Below are 21994 nucleotides of genomic sequence, written 5' to 3' on the forward strand. Positions count from 1 at the left end.
ATCTCGGCGCGCCCTCTGGAGAACAGTCAGGCAACTCCTCTCGCTTTTTTTCTGCTGCTGCAGCTGCAAGAGGGTGCGGTGGGATCATCACCCTTCTCCTCCCGCTTGGGAGAAGGGGATGCAGCAGCCCATAGGGAAGTTACTTCGGCCACGGGGAGAGGCGCTGCAAATCAAACTCCCCAAGAATGAGTGGGGCGGACACGAACGGGGGAAACGGCCGGCAGAGTTCCTGCAATGAATGAGGATCCGGGATTCCGTCGGCCACAGCGGGGGCCGCTTACCTGTTAGTCATTCCGGCCGCGATCCCCAACATCGCGAAGGCAGGCACGAGCCGGCCACCCCAAGCCCAGGAGCAGCCTGCTAAAGCGGGCAAGCCTCGGCGCTCCTTCCCTCCGCGCTCGCTCTTTGCCTTCCCCAGGCAAGTTCCGCGCAGCAGCTGCAGGCGGGGCCGCCCCCGCAAAGCAACACAGGAAGGCAACGAGGGGGGAGAGGGAGGGGACGGCGCGGGCGGGCGGCGGCAATGGCGCGTCACGGGCCAAAGCAGCCTCGCTCCAGCCCACTCGCCGCCGCCGCCGCCTCCTGCCAGCGAGGAAGTGGAGGGGCCCGGCGTTCAACTGGAGTTACTTCCTTTTTTAAAAACTTCGTTTCTTTTGTAAAGGATATTTTTGTTTTCTTAGTGGCACAATGTGGCTCATTCCTGCCCTCTCAGGAGAGCGAATGAATAAAAGCCACGGAGGTTAACAAGTAGCAACTAGTGAACAGTTTGTGGCCAAAAGGATGGGCCGCCTCAGCTTCTCATTTGCGCTGGCTGGAATTTTTTTTGTTTGTTGCCTGCGGCTGCTGAGGGTTTCTCCTCAGTTCCTGGGGTCCTCAACTGCCTGCCCTGCACACAGGGTTGCCAACTGGTCTCCAGCCCACAGAGATCAACTCACCTGGAGAAAATGGCTACTTTGCGGGGTGGATTCTATGGAACTATGCCATACCAAGGTCATTTCCTTCCCCAAATCCCTCTTTCTCCCAGTTTCAACCCCCAGATCTCCAGGAATTTCCCAACTTGGAGCTGGCAACCCTACCTGCACATAGGTGCATTGAGACCAGTGTTGTCCTCCCCGGGAACAGGAGTGAAAGTAAGCGGATGCAGACTCCTATCAGGAAGAACTTTAAGTTACTGTTCAGGAGTCCCCAACCTTAAACCTGTGGGTGTTTTTGACACTTTGAGAAGGGTAGTAGAAGCCCCCACCACAAATGGCTGCCATGAGGGGTTGACTGATGGAGGGTGTCTTCAAGTCACAGATGATTTATGGTGATCCCTGCTCGGGTTTTCAAGGCAAGAGACTAACAGAGGTGGTTTGCCTCTGGTCTTCCTTGGTAGTCTAGCCAATTTCTAGCAAAAGCTAACCTTGCTTAACATCTAAGATCTGACAAGATCAGGCTAGCTTGGGCTATGTAGGTCAGGACTGAGATTTCACAAAAGCCCTGTTCACAAGTTACAGTAAGCATGCGTACCTGTCTGATGATCCTGATAGCCACACCTGAAACAGATGTCAGCAAGTGTTACTGTAAAAGATTGAAATAAAAAGTCTTCAAAATTAGACTAAATTCAGTAATTGTATGATAAAAGATGTTAGACTTGTGCATGTGAGTAGATTTAGTTTCTTTCAATTTTGAGTTTCAAAGACTGCTTTATTATGGGGTAGTTTTTTATGGTTTTGTTTCATTATTTTTTTCTTTCATGATTGTTTCATTTTTATAATTCTATTTTGGTATTATTTCCTGTTGGTTTCAATGTACCTCCATGGTTTTCCATCCGAATTGGAAAACGTTCCCAGAGGACATCAGAAATGTTGTAATGTGGGTCTCATTTGGAATATATATAGAGAACTAAAAGGAGACTGAAAGCATCGAGTCTTTACTCCTTAATGTTATATGGAGCAAGTACCAGTTGCCTGTAGACAAACAGATGCCTCTTTCCTGACCCTACCTACTGGCTGCCTTCTAGGTTTGCCAGTCCCCCAGTGGGGGTGGGGGATCCCCTGCTCCCAGCCTCTGCCCCCTGCCACCATTCATCTGGCCGGCCATGATAAAAGGTGCGGGAACAGTCCTCCCGGTGCACGCTCAACATCGGTTCCAGAAGTGACGTCATTGTGCAGGCCTTGTGAATGCTCCCGTACTTTGTGCCTGGGTGATTTGGGCCCCAAATGGGCTGGTTCTTTAAGAATCAGCCTGGTGTGAAGCATGGGAGCACTCTCATGGTCTGTGTAATGACATCACTTCCAGAAGTGGTATAATTGTGTCAGCACTGGAAGTGCACGCAAACACTTCCTAAAGGTGAGTGCTGGGTCCCTCCCCTCTGCTGAGAGGGCAAGGGACCTGGCAACCCTCTGAAGCTACCCATGTGCCTCTCTTGCAAATTAAGACGGAACGCTCAGCACGGACACTGGGGGACAAGTGAACTACTATTTAAATATTTTTGGACATTTTCCCACATAACCTTTTAACCTATCATAACTAGCAGCAGCTTGCTATTAATAGGTCAGTTCCTTTGGAGAAAACATGGACATGATGTGAAGAAAGAGTCACTCTCATAGCAGCCACATTCCTTTGGGTTGTTGAGGTTTTGGCTTATATGTAAAAATCACGTCTTGTTTCTGCAGAAGCTTGCAAAACATCCAGCATGAAGTTCAGTCTATCCAGCTAGCAATATATAACATGACCTTCGGAGAATTAGTCATAAATTTGACATTCGTTATTCATGCACAATATAAATAATATTTCATCTTGTATTTGTAGCAACAACTGATTTCTTCAGACTGATTCATCTGTGTTCCCTAAAATAGCTGTTAGAAAGCTGTGCAATTGTAGAATGATTTATTACCTTGTGCTGCACAAAAATAGGGCATGATTGTACTCCGTATATTGACAGAGTTATGTTAGTGATCAGTTTGACTTCCTTTTTGATTCATGGCCAAGGTTCTGTCTGAGCCTTATTAGAAACCTGCCCTTAGCATTTGATTTCAGCCAGTCAGTGAGGGAAGAAATAGCTAGAACATAAGAGATTATCATGCCTTCCACTGGGATATGTGCATTTAAAATTCCCAGAATTCACCCAGAAAATTGAATCCATAATGGTAGAATGGAAATTAAACATCCAATAGCCAAGTGATGCTGATCTGTGAATGCTTAAATCCGGAGACTGGAGCCATGAATAGACAAGACAGATCTTCCTACACACCTGAAAAATGCCCCAGAATTGCAGAAAAACATGAAGTCTATCTCCCCCACCCCTCAAAAATGATGAAAGGAGCCCCTGTAGCTTTAAGAATCAGATGCCCTCAGTGGCTGTTGCTAGGCAACCGTAACAGTATTTCAGGCTTGGTTTCTGTCAGAAAAAAGTAGGGTGAGGAAATTTGAGAGGACTTACTGGGTCAGGCCCATCAGTAAACACCAGATGACTTGAAATCACATGACTTCTACGACTCACCCAGACTTGACTGCTTGCTACTGTTCAACAGCACTCCCCTCCCCCAAGAGTAGTGTAGTCTAGTGGTTAGAGTTTCAGAGCAGGATGTGAGAGACCCAGGTTGGAATCACCAGTCTGCTGTGGAAGTTCACTGGATGATTTTGATCTAGTCACATACTCCCAGCCTAACCTATCTCTCAGGGTTGTTGTGAAGATAATATGGAGGGGCAAGGAGAATGATGTAAACTGATTTGGGTCCCCATTGTGGAGAAAGTGGTATGTAAATGAAACAAATTAATAATTATAGATGAGGAAATGGGGCAGGTAAAAGATAAGTCGTTTAGTGGATTTGAAGGAGAGGACATAGGGAAAGATGAACATATGGACGCTGCCAGGATGGAAAGAGGAAATAGCATGGGAAAGGGGATAGAGAGAAAAGTGATGTACCCCCAACAAGTTCTTGCAGATTCTACATCATGCAGCGGAGCCTGGCTTAGCGCCAGTGCTACACAACTGGGCCATAGGGGAGAGGCTTCTGGGGAGGGGGGTGAAGATGGGGCAGACAAAAGTGAGTGGGAAGGACAGAAGGAAGCAGGAAAACAGGGATAGGCTATGGGGGGGCAGGGAAAGGGGACACAGTGGGGAAGGGGAAAATAAGATGCCTGCCACATGTTCTTGCATGTCCTCACTTGTTCTTCTATGTCTAAGCTAGCATTAGGAAATCAATTGCTTCAAATACTTGCTTAGGGGCATCCAAACAATGTATTAGATCTCTACCTTGATGAATGATTATGCTATCATATTTATGAAGAGGACAGCAATGGTTTTGTACTCTGAATATTTCTTACAGCACTGGAGAACCTTAAGAATATTCTGGGGGAGAACTTGTACAGAATAGTACAAAGAACAACTCTGCATGTACAGGTCGCCTCTAATTTCTTTTTCGATATCTGAGGTAAAGCCCTAAAAATTTACAGTAAAGCAGTTGAGTTGAAGAAAAGGTTATATTTTATAAAGAAGGCAATTAATTTAATTTTAGTTGTTCTAGCTTATGTCTACTTTAAGTACCTTTAATATAAGGTTTTTTGAAAACACCTACATAACACACATTTATATAACAAATATATTGTGTTTACAAAAATCTATGTGTTACAACATGTTTTTAATCTGAATTTCCACCCAAGGACTTCTACCTTTTCTCTTTAGCAAAAAGTATAGTTAGGACATGCATACAGAAGGTTAACACTTACTAGTATTTGAATTTATACAGTGATTGAACTGATACAATCCAATTTTAAAAAGTAATAAAACTAAAATATGTGCATAATTTATTCACAGCTTGAAAAAAATAAAAACAGGATTTGGACTACAACATTAAAAAAGACAAAAGGTTCATTTTGTCACAGTCATTTACATTGTGCAAACAGGAAAATGCTTCTCTACTAGTAGCAATTATTCAGTGAAGCCAATTCTGAAAACAGCAAAGTATTACAGAAAGTGCAAAGACATTTTCCTGGTCAATGTCAACATGTCAAAGTACAAGAGGGATGATCAAGCAAGATCCGTGGCCCCTGTATGGTAGAAAAACAACAACAAACACAACATAAAAATTACACTGCTTGAAGTGAGATAAATTAACAAATGCTGATACAAAACTCAAGATTTAAGGCATGCCCGTTTTCTGAAAATAGATTACAGAGATTAATATCACGTGGGCGTCTGAACAGCAGCAGCTCAAACAAATGATGTATTTTCCCCCTCGACTGCTAGTGTGATCAGGATGCTTCTTAAATCTGATATGACTAATTCAATTTATGCATCTGATGGTACCACTGAGAAATGTTTTTTTTTAATATGCTGCCATTCAGCTTGCTCTCCAATTGCTTTCAGAATTCAAGAGGGCAGCAGTTCCTGAAACAAGGAATAGTCACCTGAAATATTCTAAATTAAGCAGAGCTGCTCAAGGCTGGTCTCTCATGTCACACCTTAAAAACGCAATTTAGAAAACATGGCTGAAGTGGCTTTGCCATTGACAAGTCCTCTTGGAGTGAATGGTCACTCAGTAACTTTTTCACTTATCTTCAGACAAAGGACTGGCCACCTACTCTAGAGTCAGTCACATCCACTGGAACATGCTGGTAAATCTCACTGAAGCTCTGCCTCACATCACACACAGACCCCATAAAGCAGCTTATACTTCAATCACTTTTTTCTAAGTTCAAGGACATCAGCTTTCTCCAGAAGTCCAGTAAATCAAGCAGGCTGTCAACCCAGTCTCATTTATTAGCGTACACCAGTGTGGCAGACAAGAACCACACTTAAAAGCATGGTCATAGGGGAAGTCATACGCTGCAAACTGTGTATGCATCTGCGTCTCCTTTGGATATAAGAAGAAGATTCAGCAGTGAAGCAGAACACATTTGCTCAGAATACAGATCACAAAGACTCAAGTGTATATAAAATGATACATTCCAGGTGTCACTGAAAGCATCACTTTTAGAGAGCCGAAAAAGCTGCTACAAAGAGTGTTTAAAAAGAGAACTATTTGTTTCTAGGGAAACCTTACACAGTTGTTAACAAATGCATGTCAAGCAGAAACACCTTGACAATGGTGGTGGGGAAAAGGTATCCTCCTTCGAAAAACACATATAGCTGGAAGTTCTATATTGATGTGATTGCATGTTGAAGGTTTCCCAAAAAGCGTTCAACCTTGACAATGATCACTGCCAATTATATTTAGGATTAATAACCTGTAGCAAACTCTGAACCAAATTTTAGAATCTCCTCCACCCTTATCATGAAGTCTTACAACCAGCTGCATTGGTAACCCTGACTTATGCTTAAGAGCCAAATACCATTTATAATTCTCATTTTTTTTAAAAAATGTTAATTTATATTTCAGGACAGCTTGTTCTCAGCAGTCATTAACTAATGATTTAATACTCATGCAAAAGGATCTGACATAGCAATGTCCTAAACACTAGACAGTACCCTATTAGCTTAAGGAATCTCTAAATTAAGTTTGGACTTGGGCCATACATTCAATTTATTTAACTAGTGGAATGCTGCCAATTTTTTAAACTATCTTTTTGGAGGAATGAACAATTTGTAAGCTAAGTTCTGAAGTGTTTTACTAAGTCACATACTCCATATTCCTAAGCATTAAACAGGTGATGACCTGAAGAACAGAACTGAAATTCCTCTGATCAGAGTAGTCAATTTTATTTTTGTCTTGCTATGTGCCCGCTGCAATCAGACATCCCAGGAAAAGACTTTAATAGAGGGGGCAGCTCCAGATGCAGAAAGGGACACTTAAGTTAATGCAGTAAGAATGCCTGCACTTGTAACAAGTCACCAAACAGGGACCAGAATATGGAGCAAGAACATAAGAACACACTGTCCACAAGATTTAACCAAAAAACCCCCCAGATGATTACTTAAAATGATCAACAGAAAACACAAAAGTTACCCGTGCTACATGTGTATATAGCACATCCCTTCAGTGTTGAGATTCCTCTCAGTGCAATTATAGAACATGAATGTCTGAACAGGGAGCATTCCCGTAGTCTTAGCGGAGCCCTGACCAGCTGTGCAGGTATGAAGCCCACCCAGGTGCCTGTGATGTGCTCTCCTCTTCACCTAACAAAAGACAAAAGCATACATCCATTGAATATCAGGCAAGGGCTTTTAACCACAAGAGCAGAATGTGTGATTTGACTGACCTGTATAACACTATCCCTTAAAATTCAAGTGTCCAATCCTATTATAGTTAGAGCTATCTCCTACACAGGATATGTGCTGGATCCCACAGTATACTTCTGCGGTAGGAACAGTCCTAGTGCTAAAATTACGCTTTGCTGTCTGCTTGCACTAGGAGACAGTGCTTGCATCCTCACTTGCTTTTCCATGCACACAAGGCATAGCACACAGTTTTTTTTTCAGATACAATTTAAAAAAAAATTAAATGAAAGCATGTGAACCGTCTGTTGTACACTGTGTTGCTCCACATGCATCCTATTGATTCATTAAAAACTGTATTAAAGTGCTGTGAGTTTCTGTAGATAAGTTTTGCACCTACTGCTTGCACAAGCAAGACTGTACAAAGTACGTTTCCCTTTCCATTCATGAACTCCATAATTAGAAACAAGCCAGCCTTTGCCATGGGTACTTTCTTGCATGAACTATAATTATTCAGGCCATATAATTTCAATTCTAAAGTCATGCTAAATGTATTAAAATATACAAGAAAATCACACTGTTGGGAAAATGGCTTACAGCATCTATTGTTAAAAGTTTTGATAAAATTTTATGCAAATACACAGACCTATTGTGAATGTAAAAATGTTGAAGCAGTAGATTTTGTTTTAAACATTTACTCTTGTTTTCAGCACCTGTAACTGTATGGAGGCCTTTTTAGGTTAGGGGAGGAGCAAGTTTTTCACTATATCTATTTTACTGCAAGCTCTCTACCTACAGTGGCCTCTCCACTTTCCTTACCCTTATCTCTTACTGGCTGAGAGATAACACACTGGTAGCAAAATAGCTTCACGTACCTTGAGCAATTGCAACAAGCTTTCCTTTTTCTTCTGGACTCAGCTGTAACATGGTATCTATTACAGGAAGAAGCCTCTCTCTTTCACTGCCTGACTTCAGAAATATAAATTGGAGCAGAACATTCTTCAAATATTCCAGATTAGCAACCGATTTCTCTCGCTCCTGGTTCCTTTCTAAACGCCTAATTTCATTTTTAAGAAGCTATAATGGAAAAACACAGAGAAGATTATTTTTTTAAAGCACATAGGTAGGTGGCTGTGAATAAGTCAAATAAAGCACAGTCAAAATAAGCAGCAAAGGGAGGGATTCCTGTTAGACTGAACACAGCATTATACATTAACAGAGTAGAATTTGGGCTCCTGTATACTGCTAAGTTATTCCAATCGTGTAAGTGGACACACAGATGCATGAAGTACTGGATGACGCATGAATACGGCAACCTTCTGTTACCAGGCCCACTGGTTCACTGTCTCAGATGATCTTGCAATATCATGAGCAGAAATTCAGTAGTGTGAATGATTTGTAGACTGTCTTATTAACTAGGAGTTTGGTAAGCGTCTGTCTACGGACCTTAATTTGTTCCATTAGGATTACGTTGGTTGCTTCTGATTCTCGAAGTAATCCATTTAAGTGATCAGCACTCTTGGTTGTGGTACTCAGCTTCTGGACCAACTCTTCTTTTGTGAACTCTGCTTGCCATTGTGGAGGTTCTGCAGACGTTGAAAAAGTAATGTGAAATTCACCTCTTTACTGTTTTATATTATGGAATCTCTGTTCCTTATGGTTGTCATTCAAAGTTACATACACATTCAGAGGATAGAGCTGTGTTCAGATCTAGGGCTTTGCTCCCTGTTTCGGATGCAGTTTGAGAGGCAGGCTACTTTTCACACTGAACATAATCTCTCCACTGCAACCCTAAAAAGCAAAGACTGCAGCTATACTCCGGAGTCTAAAAACATACACAATTTCCCTGGATGGTGGCTTATGCCTATACAACAATAGAGCATTGTAATATAGAATATTCATCTGCTAAAAGTCTAAGAGCTTACCGACAACTCAGCAGAATTAGATTTCGAATATAACATCCTTTTCACATAAAAGTGTATAGGGAATCATTAGAAATCGATTTTCCTGCTCCTTAACCGAAATTTAGCCTTCCTTGTTTTTCACCAAAACAGGCTTGCAAATGTGTTACATATAATCTGACAGTGCATAAATGTGCAGACATCACTTGACAATTCTTAGGTACTCACTCACTGCTGAAGCACAGTGGTTAAGTGGTTCAGCTGCGAATCAGCACTCTACTGGTTCAAATCCTACTACTGCCCTGAGCTCAGTAGGTGACCTTGGGTAAGCCACTCCTCTCAGCCTCAGCCCCCCAGCTGTATTGTGGGGCTGATACTAGCTTGTTCACTGCTCTGGGTGGGGCACTATGATGTCTAGAAGAGCGGTATATAAGCCCTATTATTATTATTATTTCATAAGACAGTTTCAAATGTCATCACTCTTTGCATTCCCTTGTGCTTGAAAAGAATACCACTATCCCAAAACAAAACCTATACACTTAATTAATTCCATCTAATCCTTGACACTAGCAGCCAGTCGGCCAGCCAGAGTAGAAGGCTTAAAGAATGAATCAAATATCAGCAGAGAAGATATGTCTGAACAGTAACTATGTTAAGCCAGTCTAACTTTTGAGACACCAGAACTCTTAAGTTGCTAATGAATTGTGCAAGAGGGGCTATCAAGAACATTGGAAGAGATGGCTTCATTACGAACTCTTTCTGATGGAGCGTATGAAGGAAGTATAGCAAAAATCTCTGGACAAAAAAACAACAACTCTCCTCCAAGATCTGAAAGCCTACCAAGCAGTGCTAATTCTGCCGGCTGTGAAACCACCTACCACATGGCCTCTGAGCAGCTTTCCTTACCAAATTTTGTATCAGGTGTGTTAAGGAGCTGTTCCAAAGATGGTACGTAAGTGCTGGCAGAAGACACAGACTCTGTGTCAGTGGTTTCCATTCCTTCTCCTTCCTCTCTAGCTACAGTGTGCACATCAAGAAGAGGAAGGTCAGTGTTCCTTCTTTCTCGTAGGTTCTTTGTGGGCATACTGGAAGGAGCAGGACCTGAAAGACCAGGAATTCTGCTACAATATAAAGTTGTTACTGGATTGGATTCACACAAAAGCCAGACAGACCAGATGCACTAAAACATTTTAGTGCCCAAGGCATAAAACAAACTGCAGTCCCCATACCCAGTGATAAACATATAATAATAGAACTCAACAATCAACAGCTTGATGCCACAAAAATCCATCAGCCTACAGAACATAATGGAGGAAGAGATCTCCTTGGTTCACAGACAGAGCCGACAATTCATTTTAAGACGTCAAGGTTTCAGAAGTGTGAGAAGAAAGACCTTAAACATAGTGGACAATATCTGCCAAGCTAGTTCCTGTTCAACATTATTTCTGTCCTTTCTTAACTAAAGAAGCTTACTTTTGGCACTCGGCTCACTTTTGAGTTGAAAGAGCTGGGTTTCTACTTTGGACAGCTGCTGCTGCAGTGTCTCTACGGTCTTCCTGTGCTCTTCTTGAAGATGCCTAACTTGGTCTCGGAAACTGTTCCGAAGAGCTTCATTCTGGGCTGTCAGCTGACTTGTAATCTGGGCATGCTCTGACTTCATCACCATGTTTTCAGACTGTATCATACAGAGCCTGCAAGAGAACAGAAGGCCCTGTATCAGAAAACAAGAGTTTATTTTTAAGAAATAAATAGTACTTGGACACCAGAAATATAAAGTTATTTCTACTTTTCAGTTTTGAGGGAACCTTAAGAATGCATTGAAGTTGATTATCCACAACAGAAATATCCAGGAAATGGTGGGGGTTAGCTGAAAAGACTGAAGTTATTTGCTGGGCTGGGTCTAACCCTTCCATGACTGTAATTCACAGAAGGGATTTCAGCTTCTCAGGACAGTCCCGTGCTTCTTGAAAAGTCACTCCTGAGGGCTGGAGAACAAAAAATAATAATTTGGGACATGACATGGTGAGCTGCACCAAAAAGGAGGGAACTCATTAGAAATCCCCATTCCTTCATGAGTGTAGCAAAACTTTGTGCAAGAATAAGCCGGGGTGTGTATGTGTGTGTAATTCTGCCAATTCCCATTTCTCGCTACAACCCTTCCTATCATTCCACGCTGTTCCCAATGATGGTTCAACATTCAGAGGCAAAAGGAAAGGTAATCAAAAGATAGAAAAAATTCCTTCCATGAACTAGGAGTGTTCTCCAAAGATTGGATCCAGTCCATGGATTCAAGTATTAAATGCCGGTTCCAAGAATAACAATACAACAATTTACACAGTAGATCCGTACTTTTCTCGGAGCTCTGCTTCCTTCGCTACTGTCTCCTGAAGAATCTTATTGTGTCGTTCCAGCAGTGTGTCGTGTTCGGACTGCAGTGTTTGAAACTCAGCAACATTAATTTGTAAGCTGTGCTGAGTGTCTTGCAATTTGATCTTTAGTTGGTCTATCACCTTTTCCATGTGTTCTCTACAGGAAAGAAATCAACAACAAACTCTTACATGTGTTAAGGCTGCTTCTGAACCTTTATATGTACCATCAGCAGACTGCAATAACTGCAATAACAACAACAACATTTTCTGTATGTCACAGGAGTTTGTCATGGCACCAAAATGTTTTGATGGTACACATGCATAATGGAACTACAGAATAAAAAGGAAATTATGGATTCCCCTAGAAAGTGCCAATGTAAAACATCACAAGACATCAGTATGAAAAAAACAAAAACAACTGTCTCTTCTTTAATGAAATAAACTTCTAACAAATGTCCTGGGAATCAAATGTTGATGCCCCGAAGTTAACTAGCTACGGTTACCTTTCCTGTTTAGTCCCATCTGTTTCTGCTTGAGCAGATTTATTCTTCTGTCTTAAAACGTTATGAACACGGACCTTGTAGCTTTCAAATTCAGATGACACAGCCACATGTTCTGCCTGCAATGACATGAGAGGGCTGATGATATTTTATGAGGAGCATACTTCTGACACAGCTAAACTTCTGTTGAAATTGTATTGCAGCTCTGCTATACAAGAACACACATGAGCTTTTCGAAACAGAGCAAGACTACATGCCTTCTTTGCTGTTTGTAAGGACAAGCTGTTATTGAATGATCAATATAAGCTTGACTGTCTTGAGAATGGCAGTAAACAGCATTCTTGTTAAACATTAACCATGCCTTCCACATAACCCTTAAAAACATATCAGCAGATACAAGTTAATTTGCAATCAAAGTTTAGTCTGCTACTACAAACAACACAAGTCCAGGGCTGAAACATCACAAGTAGTCATTTTGCCATGACACACACAGCTGTTGTAAGCCAGTCACTCCTACGGATACATCTATCAAATGCTGACTTGTAATTAAATTGAGTGCTGAATCATTTTGTTTCACTCAAGCCAAGAAAAGATAGATACTTCTACATTAAATTTTGGGAATTTGCTGAAGATCAGACATACATGGTGCACTGTCAACAAACCAGAATATTAGTCTTTCTTTAAACACTCAACCCATTAAAAATCCTACAATAAAAATGTATTTATCAAACAATTCAAAACACCTCTTAACTTGATCCCTGCCACCAAGCAAATACCCAACCCATATGCAAAATACAGATGTGTTCTTATTAAGTACAAATCCTCCAGTTCTTCTGGGACCACAGTGATAACATACGTTTTTCACTTGCTCTCTATTTTCCATCTGCTACCTTTCACTCCATACTATGAATTAAAGTTGTACATCACCAAGGTCTTCATATTATTTTTTAAACCGCTCATCTTGCTGTTAGTCATCTGCAGTGCTTGGCTCCTGTTCTTGCAACCTCCTTATAACATCAACAACTGGATCTTCCTTTTTTAAAAAAAAATGCAAACCCAGAAACATTTCAAGGTCTATAGACGTGGCACAACTATGGATAGATGGGGAAACCAAAAAGCAAGCAGTGTGGCCATTGGCACAATGGCCACAAGAGGCTTAACTGGTGAACGGAGTGAGTCTCCTAGCAGCAGTCCACATGGATCAGCATTCAAGCTTTTTGAATTGCAATTTTCTTTATTCTCAGAATCCCTCCCTCTATATATAAAGGTGCATAATTCTCAACATTGCTTCCAGTGAATAGTATCCTTAAAAAATACTGTCTTGGGTCAAATGTAGGCTGCTTAGTGTAAATATTCTCAGAGAGAAGCCATTATTTCAGAACTGATTTCTCAGAAAATACCTTCGCTGTACTGCACTCTTCCTGGAGTGTTACAAGTCTCTGCTGGTAAGTGCTCAAAACCCGCTGGTGTTGTTCTACAGAAGTCCTCAGATGTTCCTGAAGTTTGTGTTTTTCGGAGGTCAAATCAGCCAACTGAATCTGAAGAAGGATATTTAGCCCAGTTAGAAAATGGCTTTTTTTGGACAAGGACTCTTCAGCTCAATACAGAATACGGCTACAGAATTTCTCTCCACAAACAAAACCAGAAACAGCATGACAACTGGATTCAAGGAACCAACAAATCTTTTTGCCCAGCGATCACAGTGTGATTCACTTCTTCTTACATCTGGTGCTGTCCTTCTCCGTTTATTTACCTGGGAACTCCGGCTTTTGCATAGTGAAGACAAAAGCTGAATTATACTTTTATTATTCCCAAAAAATTACTTAAAAGCTTAAAAATGAACTGAGCAGTTGGTTTTCTGTGCTGAATTCAAGTGAGTGCATTTAATGAGAGGCCACTTAAGAAACTTGGTTTTCCTTACCCAGGCATAGAAAAAAGAATGCTACAAACACTTTACTATTTGTAGCTCCATTTGGAACATACTGCAGCTTCCTAACCACACCTGCACACAACAAAAGAGACAGTCTCATGACTGTCATTTGAGAATATATTTTTTTTTGCCAAACCTAATTGTATATTTCCCCCTTCATTGGTAGTTCTAAATATAGTGCCATAGAATGTCTGCAGTAATAGATACTAGGAGCTAGCTTTGTTTGTATTTAAAGAAATGATTCAGCAGTGTTAAGCATGTTTAAAACAACTTTGCTCAGATGATGTGCCACCATACAAATGTGTAAGATTGGCAATTGTCCATTGACACTCATTCTCTGTTGTGGAATAGCCTGCCAGAGGAGGTCAGAAAGGACTCCCACACTTCTATCATTCCACAGAATGCGCAAAACAGAAATAATTAGGGAGGCATTTTTATAAAGGGATTAGAATTGCAGTGTAATGGAACAGTCCAAGAGGGGACTTTTATAAGGGAATAGGAATGTAGTCTACTGCAATGTTTATTGTATGCATTATCTCGCTTTTACTGTACTGCCTTCTACCTTTGTAAATCACTTCCTGCATTTTTATGGTAAATTATGCCTTTCTGTTTGCCTTGTTTTCTAATTCTGTAGACCTAGTATTATTGTATTGCTTATTGATAGCTTATCCAACTGATTTTTTAAATATTTTTTAAAGAATATGCTTAAACTATACTCCAGGGAAATTAATTAGGCTGAAAAATGGCTTAATTTTCATTTTGTCCATAAAGCTGGATCATCATCACTTTATATAATACTTCATTTATGAAATGATCACATGGTTGCCACTGTGCTCTGCTTGGTTGTATGTGCCCACATGTATGTACGTGTAACCTTATTTACAGAATCAGAGCTCCGGTGACCTGTACCACTGGATGCAAGTGGCAGAACAAATATTTTAGCGCATTCAGTACATGGAGCACAGACTGACTGCCCGTGAAGATTTTTTTAAAGTTTATATTCACCACCATTTTATTTTCACAGCTGACTTACTGAACACATAAGAAAGAGCTGGATTAACAAACACAAAGGACGCTGAGATCCTACAGTCACTGACTTGAAGAGTTACAATGCAAACCTAAGCAGAGTTACTCAAGTCTAAGTCCACTGAAATCAAAACAAGCTGCATGAAGGGAAGGAGTTAAGAACATAATGGCAGCTTACAAAATGCAGGATGAGTTTGAGAAGACGGCCCCAAGGATAAGCCCCAGGTTATGGAGACTGCTTAAAATAAGAATTTCTTTGGCTACCACTCTGTTAGTACCTCCCCTTTCTTACTACTCAGAAAATGTTGTCTCCCTTACCTTATAAACTTCCATTTGCTGCTGACTCGCTTCCAGCTCTCCTTTTAAAGATGCTTGAAGTCTCAGAAGTTCATTTTCCTACAAAACGTAAGTATGTTAAGGTGACACTTTAGAAGACAAGATGTGTAGTGTCTTACAAATAAACCAGACTGAACAAACAATAAAAAAGACTCACCGTCTCTTTTGAATCGGCCAGCTCTTTCTTTGTTTTCACCAGCAGTTGTTTGATCTTGGAGTTCTTATCCTCAAACTGCTGTACAGAGGCCTGAAATGATTCTAATAAATCAAACAGGTATTACAAACAAGAAATTCCAGAACATTTTGTAATAGTTTTTTTTATGGTTTCATGTTTTCTGAAAACTTAAGAGAGACAGGAGTTAATGGTGCTTCCTTCTTGCATCTTCATTTCAATACAAGTTAAAGCTGTACAAAAAAGCTTTAGTTGTCTAATTAAAAAAAAATTCTGGGAAAAACTGTCCTAAACACAATTGAAAATATTTTTTTAAAATACAGTAACAGCTTCAAAGTTGGCTTATTACAACCCACGCTTGTGAAAAGTGATCCCACAGCATCAGCGTTTTGCCAACAACAGAACTATGGATTAGATCCAGTGGTCCATCAGCACAAGGACAGCAGATCTTTGTCACATCTCCTTCACCGAGCAGTTGCTTCTGACACCAGGAAAGTTGATTCTCAAGGTCACAGGATACATGTGGACTAAGAGCCACCTACAGAGGAGGTGAAAAGGAAAAACTCGCCCCTTATTAGCAAAGGCAGATCCACTAATAGAAGATGATCTATTTTGCCCCCTCTTCAGTTCAGCTTCCGACCTGCATTAGTACTAGTCCATGTCGATTCTTTAACCTGGGAATCAACGTTCCTGAGGATGGAAGGGACTGCTAGGTGGAAGAAACACAGCAAAGACCTGCACATACCAGCGCTTGAACATCTGCTGACAGACTGTTAGTTCTAATCCTTTAACATCTGAGAAATGTCGTCAGTCCAACAGGATACTAAGTTTGTAAATATTATCGCATGTTCTTGACCCTTCTAACAAAATATTTCAGCATCTACTTAAAGCAATTTCTGGGGTATTATTTCCATCTACTGAACAGGTGCTATTAAATTTTGTTTACATAATACTATAAATGTTCCTGCTTCCTTACTCAGTTATACAAAATCCTCTTGCTACATTAAAATATACAGAGAACCTTTTTTAGACACAAGGAATTTAGAGATAATGTAATGCTCACTGATTTCAACTTGCAGCGTTTCTTGCTTTTGCTTCTGAATTTTAATCTCTTGCTCAAGATCCTCAACTCTGCTGCCTTTGTCAGCCAACTTTTGATTCAGTTCTTTAACCAAACGCTCATAATCAGCCATTTCCATGTCCATCAGTGTACTCTTCTGCGCATCCTATATGTTACCATTTAAGCAGAGAACATATACAAAATTAAAATTCAGAACTCTGTTGGGTCAAACCTTTTCTGTTTGGTTACTCTTTTATCTCAACTGAATTACAGTTTAACAAGCAAGGGGGAAAAAATAAGGATTCTACTACCCAATGCACTAATAAATAGAGCCATCATTTGAGTCACAAGTTGGCAACATGGAAATCTGAAGCTTCTCCCCCTCAAACCCCAAAAAGCACATTTTAAAAAGCTTTCTAGATAAGCCTTCCAAAGTACTTCCAGGAACATTTCAGTGGCTCAACTGGTAACTAGCTTTGAGAGAAATCCCCAGCTCTGCTGCCAGACATGTATCCAGCTTTTTATGCACTGTCTGTCTGCTATCTTTAACCCAGTGATGTCAAAGTAGCTGTATTAACGTCAACAGGAATTCTGTGGATAGGGATGTCCAGGTGGGGTCTCAAAATCTCCAGGAATTTCCTAACCTGGAGTTGTCAACCTTATCTGTGGAGCAGATTGCAAATGATTATTCCACTGAAGGAATCCATCTTTCATTCCCCCCACTCACAATATGACACAAACTAGAAAGAGGGCATATTTAAATACATTTGGCAGACTGCAGTTTCATTCATCCACTACATCTCTTAAGTTTTATCATCCTCTAGCCAGTTTTAATAGTCCCTCTGTCATACCACAGTACGGCAAAGTTACTTAACTCAGTCTGTATTCTGTAGAAAAACAGATGGGGCTATGCAGTCAGGAACCAGTTCACCTATCAATAGCTGAGTTCTGCAGGACCAAAGAAAGGGGACACAATCACCACCTCCAGGAAGAGGGCTTGTTTGTTTGCTCCTCTGGCCCTATCATTCTGATGTTAAGCCTGAGATCATCCTGCCAGGAGTGCAGACCCTACTGCCTACCCGCTCACTCAGCCCCTCGTCAGGGTGGCTTTCAGGGTGGCTTTCAGGGTCTATCTACCTTTTTTGCCATCTCCAGTTCTTCCAAGACACTTTGGAGATGCTTTCTTTCTTTCAGAAGTTGGGCCTGCAGATCTTCAACTTCTTTTACAGTAATGCTGTGGTCCTGCAAAAACATTGAGAAAAAATAACTATTTTAAATCAAATGTTATTATTGTTGTTATTTTCTGATTTTTCCTGCTTTCATTGAAGGCTGTGGCTTACCTTTGTTTTTTGTTCCCTTAAAAGTTTTTCAGCTTCAAGTTCTTTGTCCATTTTTGCTTTGGCTCTCTGCATTTCTAACAGCTGGGTTTCCAACAGCTTGGTGTTGGTCTGTAGAGTCTCTATCTTAGCCAAGAGGTCTTCATTAGCAGAACGCCACTGGTCTTGCTAAAAAAGGTATGAGCAACAAGTATGATGGGAAATATTCAGTCACATTAATCATACAGGAACTTTTACTGAGATCCCATTTGCAAATTATGGCTTCTGGGCTTTAGAATGAATATTTTTGGGACATTCCACAGAGGGTGTTTCACCACCCCCAGAACATATATAGATGTGTAAAAAAAAAAAAAAAAAAAGGAAATGCATGCACACTTATTGTGATCTGCTCACAGGTGTCTACTTTCCCAAGTGTATACTCATTAGGAAACCACGACTAGGTTCTCAACCAGTGTTCTGGGACACAATCTACACAGGGATCTTCTAACATTGTCGGAAATATGTTTTGTATGAAATGGTCCTCTGCCAGCAATGCTGGAACTTATCCAGCAGCAGCCAGCAGGTCTTTGGTAAAACAGTGTCTTGTTTTTAGCTCAATACTTGGAAAAGAAGTTCAAGAATGACTACAAAATGCCAAAAAATGTATGGTTATTCTGATGCAGAATAAAATATGAGTTTCTGGAATTTAAATTATAATGATAGTGTAAGAAATGCTGTTAGTTTATTATCTGATAATTTAACATTTAATTTCCCATCATGTCTGTTTACATATGGGGAAAACATTGGTTATCTGATGGATTCTGAAAATTTAACACATTCATTCAAAGGAAGAGGGAAGCCTTTCATCCAAATACATTAGAACATGTTTAATTTGTCCCCTTTATACAAAATGAACCACAATATGATCAAGAATGGAATGTACTTTGATATAAAGAGAGGGGTTTAATGCTTGCTCTGTGTTGGGGAATTCTGGATAGGAAGGATGCTAATATACCACATGTAGTTAAATAGGTGGTACCTGCTCAGTTGATGTGTCCAATTGTCTTTTAAGATCCTCTATTTGACGTTCCAAGTTTTGAACTTGCTCTTTTTCAAAATCCAGCTGTTCTGCTTGCTTGTCAAACTCTATTAAGAGATTCTGGGAATGCATACAAAAGCCTTTAAACTTTGGTTAAACAAACAGAAGCCAATAACGTGCTATGCATACAAACATCAGTATGTACATCTCATTTTGTTTATTGTAACACCAGAAGTACCCTAGAGGGGGACAGGAAAAGGCAACTATTTCCTGCTACGGAAACTGCAGTGAAAGTTTTGTTTTCTGGCATTCCATCTGAAAGACCTGCATGGATGTATCCAACTGCAACTTCATGGACATATCCCCACAAGGGTGGTTAAAAATATGTTTGTCAACATGTGCTGGCATAGCAGTTGGCACACCCCATCATTTGTTTGCTGAAATGTTCCAATGTGAATTCGAGCAACAACAAGCAGCTGTTTAGTGGCTCATTTAAATAAGGTTATGGGAGGGGGGAGGGACAGCACCACATGTTGGCCAACGGAGTATGGCAGCTTGCCACAGAAGGCTCCCAATCCTCATCAGCAAAACTACACACCTAATGGCAAGCAGATGTGTATTCAGGATCAAGGTTAAGTACCATGCTTTTTTTTTTTAAATGTCTGCAATTTTAATATGAGAGCTAAAGATCAAATCTACATTATATACATGCACCAGAGCTGAGTTAAGAATGATTTGATGAGCAGCCAGTCTGCACTGTTTACACTGAATATATCAGTAAAGATGCAATGGAACACAAAGTCTGACCCCTCTGAAATCAAGCAAGTGCAAGACATAAATGCAAAGTTGCGTGAAGGCTGTCATTAACCCAAATGGAGGTATCACCGTTAGCGAACAATTGCAAAGTTGACTCTGTGATTCCGTCTGCTGCCCATTATGCTTAGGCAAGAAAGGAGATGGAGATGAAGCACAGCCCCCCTTTTTCAACTGGATCACTCTCAGAGGGAAAAAACCCCTAATCATCTGCATTATCTCTGTGAATTTTCTGCAATATTCTAGAAGACTGCAATAAACATTAAACATGGAGGAAGCGGAGATCTAAGTAGCTGAGCAGCAGAACAGTTTCTTTCACAATCAAGGCAAGAAAATCCACTGAAACAAAGCAACTGGCAGCATTTTGCCACAGTACAGCCTGCTGCAAACAAGGTGCACTACTTACAATTCTACAACAGCATTAGCAGGAGTTGATGCAAGTCCTGCTTTGACCAAGAGAGCAATCCTAAAAGAGTCTACTCTAAATCCTACTCAGGTTTATTCGATGGCAATCACACCCAGAAAAGTGTCCTTAGAACTGCACTGTGTTTCAAACACATAAAGCATATATGAAGATAATGCACCTGCTCTTTACCTGATAGCCTTCTGCTCCCTGAATGATGTCTCCCACTGAAGATGACAGCTGCTCTCTCTCTAATCGAGTCCGCTCCAGCTCTTCTCTGAGGGACTGCATCTAAAGGCACAGTCAGATATAATAGTTAATTACAATATTTGTTTATTTACATTTGTACCCCATTCTGTTCAGAAGACTCACGCAGACATGGTTTAAATCAAGATAACATACGAGCAAGAGCATGAATCAAAATCACCAAATTACAGGTCAAGCTACAGCTAGATGCCATTCTAAAGAGGAAAATCATGTGCTGCCCCTGAAAATAGCATGGATTGTGTAATGGAGGTTGCGCCTTTGACAGCTCTAAGTTATGTGCAAGGCTTGCCAATCACCACGACCTCCACTTTCTCATCACCCGCATCCTGTCATCTAATATGACCAAACCATTTGTAAAAACTGAGAGTATGAGACTAGGGCTGGATGAGAAGAAAAGAAAGTTGCCAGCACAGAGATGGTATCCAGATTTCCAGGAGCCTGCAATGTATGTTAGACAGGAGATGGGACAAAAGAGGACTCTACAGAACTTGACGTTCTGATCAGAGAACCGCCTACCAGAAAGCCCCAGGATCATCCTGAGAACAAATGGGACAATTTCAAAGCAGGCCTCAAAAGGCTTTTGAGGCTCCACCATCACCATACAAATTCCTCATTGTATGAGTGAGCATGTGCGGATGCAAGTTACCTCTTTTCTGCTAGAATCCAGCTCCTTCCTTAATTTCACAGCAACCGCTTTAATTTTATTTAATTTTTCTTCTTTCTCTTTCAGCTGTTTTTCTAAATGCTCTACAGCAAACAAAAAGACACTTTAACATATGAGGGGAAATGAATAGTTACTTCATAGTGAATAAATGGTAAGTTTATTTAAACTGTCAATTGCAACTATGAGATATAACATACATACATCACACACAAATATTGTATCTTTCTGTATGTTATTACCACATTACAACACACAATTTAAGTTTCAGGCAGACTGGCTCTGTTCGTTATTATTCATTTAACATGACTTACTCCCAGATACATGCTCACAGAACTGTTGTTCTACAACAATTTTGCTAGCTATTACAGCGGAATTTTTCTCCCTGACAAGTAGCTACGTAAGTCAACCACAGCAAGATAACCAAAAGGGCACTTTGAATATTAACAAAGCAATACTAAACAGTTACACTCTTCTAGACTCACAGAGACCAATAGATTTAGGCAGGTGAGACTCTGGGATTGCACTGTCAATGTATGGCACATTTCATACGTTAATGACCTGCTTCATCAGAACCAAATTAATCCATACAGGATAGGCAACAGTGCGCTACAAAGAGAAAGCTGCGGCTCCAATACCCTACCTAGCTCCCTCTCAAGAGCCAGTTTGGTGTAGTGGTTAAGAGCATGGGACTCTAATCTGGAGAGCCAGGTTTGATTCCCCACTCCTCCACTTGAAGCCAGCTGTGTGAACATGGGCTAGTCACAGTTCTCTGGAGCTCTCAGCCGCACCCACCTCACAGGGTGTTTTGTTGTGGGGATAATAATGACATACTTCGTAAACCGCTCTGAGTGGGCATTAAGTTGTCCTGAAGGGCGGTATATAAATCGAATGTTGTTGTTGTTGTTGTTGTTGTTAAGAAAAAGGTTAAGCCAGGACAAAATAAGTCAAAAATCTCTACATCTCAGGATTTTGTCATTCTGACCTGATCAATATTCACATTATAGCATAATCATATTTTTCTGCTTTTTTTCAAATCTCACTCCATTCTGGTAGCAGGCAA

The 21994-nt window shown here is 40.7% G+C and overlaps 2 protein-coding genes across 2 annotated transcripts in view; both read right to left on the reverse strand.

The window, feature by feature from the left end:
• The window catches only part of LIMS1 (LIM zinc finger domain containing 1), an 85355-nt gene extending 84761 nt beyond the window's left edge, over positions 1-594 (reverse strand). Inside the window, exon 1 of the mRNA XM_054973870.1 lies at positions 282-594. Within this exon, the coding sequence (XP_054829845.1) occupies positions 282-313 (32 nt within the window). The 5' untranslated portion in view covers positions 314-594. The remainder of the gene's footprint in view (positions 1-281) is intronic.
• A 4158-nt stretch (positions 595-4752) lies between these two features.
• GCC2 (GRIP and coiled-coil domain containing 2) overlaps positions 4753-21994 on the reverse strand; it is a 32758-nt gene continuing 15516 nt past the window's right edge. Inside the window, exons 8-23 of the mRNA XM_054973533.1 lie at positions 20917-21017; positions 20196-20294; positions 18788-18907; positions 17773-17937; positions 17570-17674; positions 16436-16598; positions 15358-15458; positions 15183-15260; positions 13309-13446; positions 11912-12027; positions 11389-11565; positions 10513-10730; positions 9946-10140; positions 8585-8724; positions 8014-8215; positions 4753-7099 (exon numbers count right to left, since the gene is read on the reverse strand). Coding sequence (XP_054829508.1) covers positions 7029-7099; positions 8014-8215; positions 8585-8724; positions 9946-10140; positions 10513-10730; positions 11389-11565; positions 11912-12027; positions 13309-13446; positions 15183-15260; positions 15358-15458; positions 16436-16598; positions 17570-17674; positions 17773-17937; positions 18788-18907; positions 20196-20294; positions 20917-21017 — 2189 coding nt within the window. The 3' untranslated portion in view covers positions 4753-7028. The remainder of the gene's footprint in view (positions 7100-8013; positions 8216-8584; positions 8725-9945; positions 10141-10512; positions 10731-11388; positions 11566-11911; positions 12028-13308; positions 13447-15182; positions 15261-15357; positions 15459-16435; positions 16599-17569; positions 17675-17772; positions 17938-18787; positions 18908-20195; positions 20295-20916; positions 21018-21994) is intronic.

The sequence above is a fragment of the Eublepharis macularius genome, chromosome 3, assembly GCF_028583425.1.
Source record: "Eublepharis macularius isolate TG4126 chromosome 3, MPM_Emac_v1.0, whole genome shotgun sequence".
Taxonomy (NCBI): domain Eukaryota; kingdom Metazoa; phylum Chordata; class Lepidosauria; order Squamata; family Eublepharidae; genus Eublepharis; species Eublepharis macularius.